The 13398-nt window shown below is 50.8% G+C and overlaps 1 protein-coding gene across 2 annotated transcripts in view; it reads left to right on the forward strand.

Moving 5' to 3' along the window:
* LOC144934495 (zinc finger protein GLI4-like) overlaps positions 1-13398 on the forward strand; it is an 87153-nt gene that overhangs the window by 66893 nt on the left and 6862 nt on the right. For both annotated transcript variants that reach the window (XM_078860313.1, XM_078860314.1), the window contains 7 exons: positions 1158-1371; positions 2329-2500; positions 3427-3540; positions 3982-4140; positions 8485-8634; positions 9796-9960; positions 11610-11948. In XM_078860313.1, coding sequence (XP_078716439.1) covers positions 1158-1371; positions 2329-2500; positions 3427-3540; positions 3982-4140; positions 8485-8634; positions 9796-9960; positions 11610-11948 — 1313 coding nt within the window. The remainder of the gene's footprint in view (positions 1-1157; positions 1372-2328; positions 2501-3426; positions 3541-3981; positions 4141-8484; positions 8635-9795; positions 9961-11609; positions 11949-13398) is intronic.

The raw sequence follows: 13398 nt of genomic DNA on the forward strand, positions 1-13398 counted from the left end.
TGGAGTCACTCAGCCCGGGTTAGCTGACGTCGTTATTAATACAATGCAGGTGGTGCGCTCTCTAATCGCCCCTCGCATTCCCGTGGCCCGGCGCAAGTCGCTGGGACCCCGGGCGCAGCGGTGGGAACGCTTACCTTCGTTTGTCATAACTCGAGCGCGCTGCGTTTCCCTCGCGGAGTAATCGGTTGCTGGCACAATACCGCACGCCGCAATGCGTGACCTTAGCTCGCAGCACTCGCTGGGCTCGGCCCGCAGGGAAAGTTATGATGCAAGATGATGAATGCATTAATACCGAAACTAAATAAACGTTATGGTGAACATAAAGGCAGGAGTTGATGATTTGTGGGTCAATTAATGAAGTTGATAAAAAGCGAAGTTATGAATTGAAGAATAAAAACCAAACAATTATATTTAAGTAAAATGCGTCTCGTTTATTCAAACTTATATTTAGTTTTACATTTCAATATAATTATCAAGAGGGAGGATTAGCATTTAATAAAGGCAGGAGTTGATAATTTGTGGGTGAATTAATTAAGTTGATGAAAAGCAAAGTTACGAACTGAAGAAATAAAACCAAATCAATCTAAGTAAAATGCCTTTTAATTCAAATATATATTTAGTTTTACAATTATCAAGAGGAAGGATTTCCATCTAATAAACCTTTACCTCTCCTAGCAAAAGCGTCACCAAGCATCAGGGCTCAGTTTTCACGTCGGTCCTGTTCAGCACATTTGGCAATTTACATTGTGGATTAAATTCTAAATGCAACCAACCGCATGTCTGGACGCTGTAGGAAACAGTGGGATATGCATATCGCGTGTTCAGAGACGTGGATTTATATTTATTTATTATTGATCAAATTTGCAAACGTTGTGTCTTAAGTGTATTCACATGTCGGCATGTGTGGGTGCATGTGTTTGTAAGTGTGTGCACATTCGTGGCTGCGTGTGATTATACGCGTGTTCACACAGTGCTTGTGCGTTTTGGTGCTTGCACGCACTTATTTGTGCTCCCGTGTGTTTGCGCGTGTGGCTGCACGTGCGTGCGTCTGTCCGTGGCTGTGGGTGTGCGCGCGTGGCGTGCCTGCGCGTTCTTGCCCGCGCCTGCCCGCACGCACGCAAGCGTTGACTGCCGCCCCCTGAACTTTCCGCACGCAGTGGCATCGCGCTACTCGAGCCCTCGCCCCGGCAGCATCGGCGCTCGGCTCAGCCGCAAGCGCGCGCTGTCCATCTCGCCGCACTCGGAGGGCAGTCTGGACCTGCACGCCATGATCCGCTCGTCGCCCAACTCGCTCCTCGCCTTCCTCAGCAGCTCGCGCAGCAGCTCCGCCGCCAGTGGCTCCTACGGACACCTGTCGGCCGGCGCCGCCAGGTGCGCTGCACAGAGGCAAAGTTCTCCCACTGGTTTAGCCGACTTTGGGCTGGCGGGGCAAGTGCTGTTAGCGAGCCCCTGGTGAAGGCCGGCACAGTGCATGAGAGGGCACCACGCTTGGCCACATGTTTCTCCGCAGCGCTAATGTCTCAACTGGTCCCGCCCCCTCCATATCCCCTCGCCAATCTGCACTTACCAGTGTGGTGAAGTATGGTCACACACAACCACCATGAAAAGAACAATATGAGGAGGCATTCGTCCAGCAGTGGATTTCTAGAAGTCTGTAATTTATAGAAAGATATTTAGATGTGGGATGCTGCCATCATGCAACGGTTGGCACAGAGGTATCATCGTTTGCAAATCCCCCTCGCCCCCTCGCCCACCCAGCAGTACGAACAGGGGCTACCACCGCAGCTCGTCGTGTCGGTAGATCGAGTATGGTGGGGTACGGTGGGGTACGGTGGGGTACGGTGGGGTATGGTGGGGTATGGTGGGGTAACGTGGGGTAACGTGGGGTATGGTGTGGTATGGTGGGGTAACGTGCAGGCTCCCCGCCACCTCTCCCAAGACGTCTGGTCAGGAGACGGAATACCCTCGCGAAGGGCGCTCTCTCTCGAGATCTCTCTTGTGGAGGCCCTTCTGCCAGCAGTGGCGTGATTAATAGCCGCCAGGGCTGGACCGCCTCTATATACAAGTGGGATCATTCACAGGCCTTCGCAGTCTCATATAAACCAGGTTGTCACGTGCAGCGACTTTGACAGGCTCGGTCCTGGTCACCAGTTGTACGATAAATCCCGGTTTTCACTTCAGTCAAATGAACCCGCGGATCTAAGGGGCTAAAACGTATAAACATATCGGATGATTGATATGCGGGCGAGCCGCTCTTCGCAGAGCGCGCAGGAATGCCACGTCGCTAACCCCCCCCCCCTCCCGCTAATGCGCCGACTCTCGCCGCAGTCCCAGCCTGGGTTTCGCCCACGCGGCCACGCCAGCGGCCTTCCATCACATGGTGAGCCGGCACCGCTCGGCCTTCGGACACACGCCGCCCCTGCCGCACCACCCGGCCGCCCGGCACGCGCTCACTGGCCTGCCGCCGGCGCCGCCCGGCGCCTGCTCCGAGGCCATGGAGGTAGCGAAGAAAGAAAACACGAGTGTGGAATTTGCGGTTGAGTGTCTCGAATTAATCCGAGTGTGGGAACCGGCGGTCGACCCGGTGGGTAAATATATTGGTGGCGAACGGATGTCTCAAGACCCGAGGGGGTGGGGAAATGGTGGGGAGGGGAGGGTGGGGGGGATGGGAGAATGCGGCAGACAGAGGGGATGTAAGCAGTTGTAATCTTTATAATGAGCAGGTAAATCTTATCAATATTATAAAATATAAATATTGTCATTTTTTTTATATTTGTTTCAATCGTGGCCCTACCTGCCGCTAATGATGAATGGCCACTGGTGGGAACGTATGCCCAGACACTACGTAGTAACATCCACCGTCATATGTCAACCCACAGGGACCTTCCTGGCACATTCCACCATGTGAGTTTCCCTTGCTTTCCCCCTAGCCCTTGACAGCAGTTGTCAGTCGCTGCTGCCAGGAGGCCCATGACTGTGACCTTGACCTTCTCCACTCACCAAGTGCTCACAACAGAGAAAAGCAGGGTCAACCACAGAGAAGAGAGACACATGACCACAAAGTCCCAGCAGAGAGACACTGATGGACGAGGTCAATCATAGAGAAGCTCGAGACACACAATGCTCAAAATGCCGTAGTTGGTGCTTCCATATCATGCATGCAGCCACACCACATTTTACTGTCCCAGAGTAATATGAAGGTTTTACACAAAGTCACCCCATCGGTATGCCAAAACCTTACAGGGAGTATCATTAATAAAGGATTTGAGTTATAGCTTCATACCACATTTATTCGCTGCGGCTCCTGCCTGCATACGACGTGGCGGCGCTTGCAATTGCTCTCGGCGTGACGATGATGACATCGTCCGCACTGAGCCTCGTTGAAGACCGGCGCTCGCCTCTCGCCCTGATATTGGTGTCATGCAGAGCAAGCCGAGCGGCGAGATGGCGGTGAGCAGCACGGGCGACCCGCAGGCGTTCACCAAGCGCTCCAAGGCCAAGAGCGAGGCGGGGGCACTGGCCTGCGCACGCGCTGCACAGGTCAGGCCACGTCCACAGCGCGGCAGCTGGGGGTGTCCAACTTGCGTACGCTTCCCGGTGGTTATTAGATTCCCAGATGCAGAGTGACTCGTGTTTACACACCGCACCTGGTATTCATTTCAGTGCGAGCTGACCTAGGGGAGACCCAGACTGAATCTCGCGAAAGCTGTGTACACCACAAATTTGTGCATTTGTTTTTTTATTTCGCGGCGGTCACGAATCTAGCTCGTGTAGCCGGGTTCATAGCACGGTGTGCTTACCACCGCTCTATCCATCGCACATGGACATTCAGATTCGGACATGGGCAGCAGCGCACGTGAACACCAAATTTACGGCATCTCGCCGCACCTCGGCGCACATTTCCAGTTACCTGCTGTCCCTGGCCAGTGTGGTCATATGATCGCTAAACCCTGCCTGCCCGTACGTTATCTTCGTCTGCAGCACCAGCAGAGGATGCAGCAGGAGTTGGAGCAGAGTGGACAGCTGGAGGACGACTGCGATCGCGACGAGCTGAAGCAGGAGCCCGAGGCACTGTACGAGACGAACTGCCGCTGGGAGGAGTGCGTGCGCGAGTACGAGACGCAGGAGCAGCTCGTGCACGTGAGGCCCCGGCACCGCGCGCCACAGACCGCCGAGACCGCCGAGACTGGCGAGACCGCGATTTGCCGTGGAAGGGCTCTCCATCTGCGTTGTTCTAATGCGCCACACAACATATTTGGCGCGTGCTGGCAGAACCACGTGCCGTCTTATTTCGCGCATGTACATGGCGTCTTGACATTATAGCCTTTGTACATGACCGCTAACGTGTATCCTGAACCTCGTATCAACAGCTCTTGCAAGTCTAGTCTGTTGCTATCTCATCTCACTCTGTCTATGGCTCAAAGAGCCATATCTGTCAGCGGGCTGCAGCTCAGCGGGCCACTTCAGGAGCCTTAGTGCGACCGGGCCGACACCCAAACGACTTGCTGTACTTGAGAGCACGGTTTATGGTAACTCGACAGGAGCCCGGTACAGAGCAAAAAAACCGTGACCACGCAGAGAAGGGGCACACAAACTCCACAGACAAAAGCCCAGGGCTCAGTGCTCCTGGGTTAAGGAAGGGGGGGAAATTGGGCTCACTGGCCCATCCAGGTGGGGACCGCGAGCAGAAGCATGAGAGTTTATATGCGGAGGATAGAATGGTGGGGGGGGGACAATTTTCAGATAAAAAAAATGGACATGATAATACGAGCCGCGTCGAACTTGACCCATAAAACTTGACGGATGGTGTTAGCAGTGCTAACACCAACAGAGGGCAGTGCATAAAATGCATTTGTTGTACTGTTCGTTTAGATGCTTCCGCATCAATGCTCCTCCACTCAACCGACAGCATGACGGGGGGAGCCCAACATCTAGCAGTGGATCACAAAACGAGCAGTACATGTAGACGCATAGGAAAGAAAAAAATAAATACGGCGGATAACATTTTGGGCATTGGCTCTTTCTCGGAGCAGTTACTGTTTAAATCTGATACGCTGTTTACTGTTTGTGCGAGGAATGCAATGTCTTGAAAGGCACATGCCCTCGTCCCGCACTGTGCCCTGCACCCTTACGATTTCTCACCGCAAGACCTTTTAGTGCGGTGGGGAGTATGGGAATAGTTTCGTAAATTAACTGTGTCAGTTTTTCCTCTCGTTTCCGCGCTAAACATGGAAACCTCGCTGATTGCGCCGGTGCACATTTCTGTACACGAGGTCTCGTGGGACCGCCACTATTAGTGTTCTGAATATTTATAGGACTACATGGGCACTCTGATACACCAGGGACATTGTGAGGAAAAAAGTATACACATTGGGTACATTTTCCTTGGAGAGAGTTTAAGGCAGGATTTCGGGATTTCAAATGGATTCCAAGAAGACTTGAGCTTTCTTGTTGTGATGATGGTGATTATCATTCTTGTGAATTTATTTGTACACTGTCGTTTATAGAAGAAGAAGAAGAAGAAAAACTGTCACGAGCGTTTTGAGTCGAGCACTTTGAAGCACAACACACAGGCAAACGGCATCCTTCACTCACTTGCGTAACCATCCAGTCTGAAGGCGGTGTAATCGCACCAGGGCCAACAGGTCGGAGGGGTCACAGCACCTGGCTATGAAGATGGGTATTGATGGTGGTGGTGGGGTGGGGGGATGGGATTGCCCAGGCAGCCCCATTTCATTCCTTGCGCCAGGGCCCATGCCAACCACGCTACGCCACTTGCCTTGCCTCCCATTGCCAGTTCCCCAACTCTCAGCGAAAAGCACGTGGGAGGCTGTTTTCTCAGGTTTCTGCGCCGTGTACACACAGTGCCATCTGCTGGACACGATCCTCGGCGGAATGAAAACAAACGGCAACTTCGGAGCGAAGTAGAAACAAAAGCCGCCGCGCTGTTGTGTCACGCTCATTTGTTTTCATTGGAAATATTCAACGCTAGCTCCTGCCCACTGGCCTCCGCGCCTGCAGACACTACGTTACAGGGCGAGCCCTCGCGCTCCCCCCGAAGCCCCCTGGCATTTTAGGCGTTCGCGTCGGTGACGATTTGTCACCCGGGCAGGCATCAAATGCAAGTGTTGCCAATTCCATAAAGCTGTGAGGGTCGCCAAACAAACCCTCAAATGATCGCTCGGCAGACCTTCTAAAATTCGTCAGAAATGTCATCAGACAATGCAGCAAGTATTACATATCGTAAGCTGGCGCAGGACCCAAAATACACTCTATGGAATCGCTCAAAAATCTGCATGATGTTGCAGAGAGGCGCTAGATTTATCGCTGTAGTCACTTTGGCAAAAATTCTCAAGAGGGAGATGCAAAAAGTTGCTAGATCTAGCGAAAACATTGCTGAGTTGGCAACACTGGACACAGTGAGTCGAGACTGTCCGCATACATGCACAAGTGTGCGTTTCATGGTCTCACTGAAACTAGGCAGATTAACACAAGGAAACGAGGCCGGGGCAGCGAGGGCGAGACCACTGACCTCTGTCAGCCTCCCTGGCGTGTAAAGCATCATTGGCTGTAATAACGCAACACATGAGCCGACCCCTGCCACCCCCTGGCTGCTCAAACCCTGGCTGCTCAACCCCTGCACAACACGCATCTCCCACGGAGAGGGGGTTAAAAGTAGGGGAAATTCTATTTTCAGACGCTTCTGTCACTGCAGATTTGCCAAATCTATATTCGGCTGTACCTCAGCCCAGAGACACCGTCTGCATCCAGGCCAAGTGTGCCACGTTTAGATTTGGAAAATCCACACTGACAAGACCTCAAAATAGATCGGACCTGCTTCTACACAACCCAGCTCCCACGCATCCTTGACGAGGGGTTTCACATTACGAGCCCGGTCGGAGTATGATCTGCCACTCCGTATCAGTCGGTTCAATTGTCCCACCTTTGTCAGATTGGCAATCTAAACTTTGGGCACTCTTTTAAATGATTAATTCACACCCTCCAAGTCTCTCGTCAGCGCCGTGCCCCAGAGCTTCTCGGTAAGAAGGACCCATGCAAGCGGTGGTGATTTCATAATTACCGAGCGAGCCCTGCCAATTGAGCGGTGGCGAGCATGGCCCCCGGTACCCGCTCACCGAGTCTCAGTGAGAGATCGCACAGCCCACAGGCTAATTTTTTTTTTGGGTCACTTGCTGTGCCCAAGCCAGCGGAGTCGAGTTACGTGCGCAAATGTGAAATTGTTTGGGAGCGAGCAGCACCCCCCACCTCCCCTGCCCCCCACCAATCCGCTCTCCCATTCATCCCACTGTAATTACCGCGTGCCGGTCAGCTGTCGGCAGTTTTGTTATGTAAAGGGCAGTGCGCTGACAGTGAGTGGCTTGTGGGTAATGTTACAGGCAACGCAGGTTTAGTCTCAGATTATGTTACCTAATGTTCTTTAGGGCCGCACTGAAGGCTGCGCCAATTTTGAATCTCGAAAAGCGTGAACGATGGTTCCAGAGCCCCGGTGTTCAATGAGGAAAACGCTCCGTTGGAACTTCTGGTTTCCATTGGCGCTCTTTGAAAACCGGTTACTTCCTCTAGTAACATTTTTGTTCACGTTCAGGGTAATACGGAACACCTGGGCACAGCTTGACATGGTCTACGGCAACACACTGGGACAGAGATTGTGCACCTATGCTGTGGATCGAGATGAACAAATGGAAATAATTTAATATACTAATCAAGTAACTTATATGTGGTCCCTTCCAATTCACTGTGCAATCACCTTATGAAAATTACCAAATGTTCTTCATTAGCAGCCTCGTCATGTGAGCATCGTTCCTTTTTTTCATGTCGGGTTGAAGCTATGCATTCTGCTGCTGCTGGCTCAATGTTTTAATGTTCTCCATCTGCTTTCTTGTGGCAGGCGATCAAACTAGAAAGTCAGATTGGTTTTCTGTGCGTGAATGTGTGGGTGCACACAGCCATCAGTCATAAGGTTCTGAGCATTCACTTTCTCCACGGTGACCTTCACGCAGAATAAGTCTCAGCACTGAATGCTAATCCGTCAGTGACGTTTGTTGTCACAAATGTGCCAGAAGCTGTTGGTCAATCAATCGGATTTTTAACTACAAACAAGTCACCTTGAATGCATCTAATCTCGAAAACGAAACAAATTGAAGCCTGTTTCGTGCTTGTATGGGAGACTGCCTGGGTGGCCAAAGGATGGCTTTACATAAATTCTTGAATCTATCTGTGCACAGCTTTGAGAGATCCCTTCCATATTCGTGGTGGCTTTTTTCTGCATACTCCATTTTCCTTACACCTCCCAAACACCCATCTCTTGCATGGGAAATCTCGTTAAGGTGGTCCAATCTGAATGCAACTTTAGTATCAAGTTGTGTTGCTGTTAGGCACTTACCCTGTTGAAAACCGGTCAGATTGACTGCTCAGAATGCGCAAACGCTGACACCCCATCGTCCACCCTGTCCCCTCTTGCAGCACATCAACAACGAGCACATCCACGGGGAGCGCAAGGAGTTTGTGTGCCGCTGGCGCGACTGCAGCCGGGAAAAAAAGCCGTTCAAGGCGCAGTACATGCTGGTGGTGCACATGCGACGGCACACGGGCGAGAAGCCACACAAGTGCACGGTGAGATGACGGCGCTGCTCACTTGGCATGCACGCCTAGTTTAGGCGTGCAACACTTGAACTAGGCCTGCACGCGTGAACTAGGGGCGCCACGCTTGTTGTAAGTGGTAGGCTGTCAATTGTTGAACCCTTTTACAGCATATCCATTTTCACAGTAACAAAAATTGTGGCTATATTTGAAAACGAATACAGAAAGTAGGTAAGCGGTAAAAGAGTGTTTAAATATCGGCAGTCTACCGCTTATGGTGTCTTGAATATGGCTGGATGACTTGCAGTGCATAAGTCCGTGTCCACGTGAAATTGCCAAGAAATGGCTTCAGTTGCTGTGCAAACGATTGCTAATTGCCTATGTTGAATGTGGTTCAGTACGCGGTCAATAGTTATTCGATGAATTGTCATGATCCACGCAGGCAATTCGATTCAAGAATATACAGCAGTCTTTTTAAAATCTAATTTCTACCATGTAATTTGTATTGTTTGTCTGATAAGTTCTTACTTTTCACTTGTTAGTACTATCATCCAAAAGCCATGGTAGCACATGATCATTTTAGAATATGTATATAGCCTAAACAATCTGTTCTCACATTCGCATTTCAATGCGTGTAACGTGAGCATAAGAATCAATCTCAATCTATGAACATGCCGAGTAGGAACCTTGATGGCCAGAAATGTGTGTGTCTTGCACTTATGCTTGTGTAGCGTTCAGAAAATCGCACCAAGAAACGATTTCCTTTCATTATGCTGACACGGCAAGAAGAATAAAATGAACACGCATTACCGAAATGACGAGACGGCATTCGTGACTGTTTATTTTTAAATCCTTTATATTAAGTTCACTTGCTTGCTTGCTTGCGCGCTTACGACCGTGCAAATATATCGGTCGTTTTTTAACCCACTTCCCGTGACCCAATCGAGCTGACATTTTGCACACAGACTCGTTGTGCGTGACAATGTATTTTCGTGAAAATTGTACACTTTTAGGAATTTTTTTTTATATTTAATTACCAATTGCTTAATGGTGGCAGGCAATCATCTGACCCATAGGTGGCAGCCATCTCAAGCCAGAGGACGAGAGGACTCTAGCCGCTACGCATATAAAGGATTTATAGTGAAAAACTTTGTTTTTACGGGTTAATTTTTTTGTTGTCGTCGTCATTGGCAGTTTGAGGGCTGTGCCAAAGCCTACTCTCGCCTGGAGAACCTCAAGACACACCTGCGCTCACACACGGGCGAGAAGCCGTACGTGTGCGAGCACGAGGGCTGCAACAAGGCCTTCTCCAACGCGTCAGATCGCGCCAAGCACCAGAACCGCACGCACTCCAACGAGGTGACTCCGCACACCGACGCCAACGCCTCTTCAAAACCGTCGGAAACCTTTTCACGTTGTTAGAACCCCGGCGTGCCAGCGTCATGGCTTAATTTCAGCTGGGTCTGGTCTGGGTCAGCGACCCGGATAATATTTCTGCACAACACGAACTATACTTGTCGCTATGTGGCTCTGGTCGCTGGGCACGTGCCACCCACCTACTGCAGGTCTGCCTTTGGAAATATGCGGTGAGATATTAAGACCTGGCTGGTGTCTCCGTGGCCGGAACTAAGTTTAACACGGAGGCTTTCGCGACCAATGTCATCCATAATACAGGTTTCTTGGGTTAGATCAGGTAATATATAAATGTGTCGTTAAACCCGCACTAAATCCGTTATGCTCACGTGATATGTCCAGATGAAGCGAAGCGTTCGCTGTGATGTTGATCCGGACAAAGATTGACGACACGGCAATATCTTCCACTGTCAAAGAGACACATGGTGCCGTTGATAATTTCCCTTTAAATTTTAAGTCATGGTTTCTATAATGCTTAGCGTTATTTGTTGTCCATAATCAGCAATATGCGGTCGTGGTTATTAGAGGTGTAATGATGCATTGGTTCAATTATTATAATAGTTTTTTGAATTTTTTGATTCATCATGCATGCAATTGAATTGCGAATTGCACGCGTTAGAAATCGGTGAATGTTTGCACGCAGTGAGGTCCACGTCAAGCTCCGCTAGACACTAGCGGCTGCTAAATTCACCACGGTGTAAGAAAAACTTATCGATTGCCAGTTCAAGTCATGAACATTAACGATGCTGGGGAGTTGGTGAATAATTCCAACTCTAATGGCTGTGTGCCTTATTACGTATTGTTAAAATTACATTAGATATTGCATCACAAGCAGAGGGGCCTCCCCCCCTGGGTGGTCATGAATAAAGAAATTAATTAATTGTGGCCAACATAGATTGTTCGAATTCTCTAGACACTTTTAAAAACGCTGTGAGCAACCACAATGTTCCATGCGGTGTTTTACGATAATACAAAAAAATGTAATTACCGTCATGTACGTTATTTACAACAGATTACAACGTGGTAATTTCTCAGCCTACATCATAAAATGGTAACCGTGGATACAGTTTCGCGTTTTTGCGAGTCCTTTTAACGAGCAGCTCAACTCCTGGACAAACCGGTTCCTGTCATGAAAATATGGAATTTCCACCTCTGATGCAGGACCGGCAAAGAAAGGCTTTTGAGTGCCGCGGCTTTTGTCCATTTGCAGGAGTTCGCTTTGTCCCTCACATTAGGAATCGTAGGTGCATATAATAAATGTATTTTTAATCTTAATTCTAAACTACTGAAAATATATTAATAAAGGTTTCCAGTTGGGGGGGGGGGGTTGTTACCTCCCCGTGCCCCCCCCCAAACACCACCCATGATGCTCCCCATCTTCCCCAACCAGCACTGACAAGCGTGGTGAGGCATGGCGAAATAACAGTGTGAGGAGGCCCTTATCCCGCAGTGGACTGATTTAAAATAGTCTCCACCATGGCTTGTGCCATGCGGGCCAGCAGGCAACACAGAGCGGTTGAGCGAGCGAGGGGCGCCTCCACTAACAACGGCCGCACGCCATCCCCCTCCCCCCCCCACCCGCGTCCGCCCCGCAGAAACCGTACGTGTGCAAGATCTCGGGCTGCACCAAGCGCTACACGGACCCCAGCTCCCTGCGCAAGCACGTCAAGACGGTGCACGGGCCCGACGCTCACGTCACCAAGAAGCAGCGCGGCGCCGGCGATGCCCCGACCCCCCGCGCGCCCCCCGGGGCCGGCGGAGGCGGCGGCGGCACCAGGGACGGCGCCGGTGCGACCGGCGGTGGCAGAGGGGGTGGCGGCGGTGCCACCGCGGGGAAACTTGGCATCAACAGCCCGGGATCAGCACACGGGGAGCAGAGGGGACGGGATGCGGAGGATGGGCAGATCCGATCGGTGAAGACGGAGAAGTCTGTGGTGAGCAGGAGGGCTGGAGGGTGCTGAAGGCTAAGCCCTCCCTTTTAGATTATTATAGTCAAGACCGAAATTTGTGGTATCCACGCATAGGCAGGGGGTGGTGAGAGTCAGAGCAGAATGCACGATAGACAAAAACAAAACAGATCTTAACGTTCCTCAATCTGTATTTAGATTTGTTTAAAGTTTGCTTAGCATTGACCGCACGGGGAGCGGAGTGGCTTAGTTTTTCGTATGCCCCCACTTTAATAAAAAAAAAGATCACTCTACAGGGTCGGGTATAAAGCGAGTCAAGGATGTTGTGCTCTCTCGCTGTCCCATCACCTACGCGTGGTCTCAGCCAGCACCTGTGTTAAAGAAATGTGAATGTTCATGCTGACCATAGGGCTCTGCATGTACACACAGTCCACGGCATCGCAGTGTATAGAGCAACAGTTATAAAGCTCGTACACAGGGCTGCTAGTCACCAGTCCTATTTCATAACTGACCATTTGTTTATTTAACACTGACCAAATAAGGAATGAGAGAGCGCTTACTGTAAATATTGTTTCCATCGTCCGTTGCCTTCATTTGATGCGAGTCGGTTTAAAACCATAAAAATGACAGTACATTTTCTCGATAGTGTATATTAATGTGTTTTCATTGCCCCCCTTTGCCTCAGTATGATTTGTGATTTGGCTTAAGAAATCGTAGCGTTGACTCTGTGCCAGAATCTCTCAGTTTGTCAGAGGCCACCACAGAATGTGTCAAAATTAGTAGATGAGTGGCTGCTGGCACGGCGCCCTGCTTAAACGAATGCACATTTTGACTTGCGAGCCCCGGAGACCTTGGCGCTGAAAACAACACCGCACTTCCCCTCGCTCGCTCGCTCAGTCGTTCGCTTGGTCGCTTGGCCGCTCGCTCGCTCGGCCGCTCTTTCCGCCGCTCGCTCGGTCTCTTGCTCAGTCGCTCGCTCAGCCGCTCACTCGGTCGCTTGGCCGCTCGCTCAGCCGCTCGCTCAGTTGGTCGCTCGGTCGCTTGGCCGCTCGCTTGGTCGGTCGGCTACTCGCTCAGTCGCTCGCTCACTCAGTCGTTCACTTGGTTGCTTGGCCGCTCGCTCAGCCGCTCTTTCCGCCGCTCGCTCAGCCGCTCGCTCGGTCGCTCGCTCGGTCGCTCGCTCGGTCGCTTGGTCGGTCGGCCACTCGCTCAGTCGCTCGCTCGCTCGCTCGGCCGTGTGTTTGCTGCAGCTCCTAAATTGGCTGCATTTCAGTGTGAGGTGCTCAGCCAGTCAACATCTTTATTTATCCTGGAGAAATCCGATGAGCTATGAAGCTCGTTTCCACAGATGTCCAAGGGTGTAGGCGGCGGGAGCACTTTGCGGCTCATTCACGCATCTAGTAGCCCGTTAATGTCGTAAGCTCATTTCACTTTTACGTGTTTATGCATGACAAGCAAAATGTGGTGTCGTTTGTTT

Source organism: Lampetra fluviatilis, chromosome 10, assembly GCF_964198595.1.
Source record: "Lampetra fluviatilis chromosome 10, kcLamFluv1.1, whole genome shotgun sequence".
NCBI classification, from domain to species: Eukaryota; Metazoa; Chordata; class Hyperoartia; order Petromyzontiformes; family Petromyzontidae; genus Lampetra; species Lampetra fluviatilis.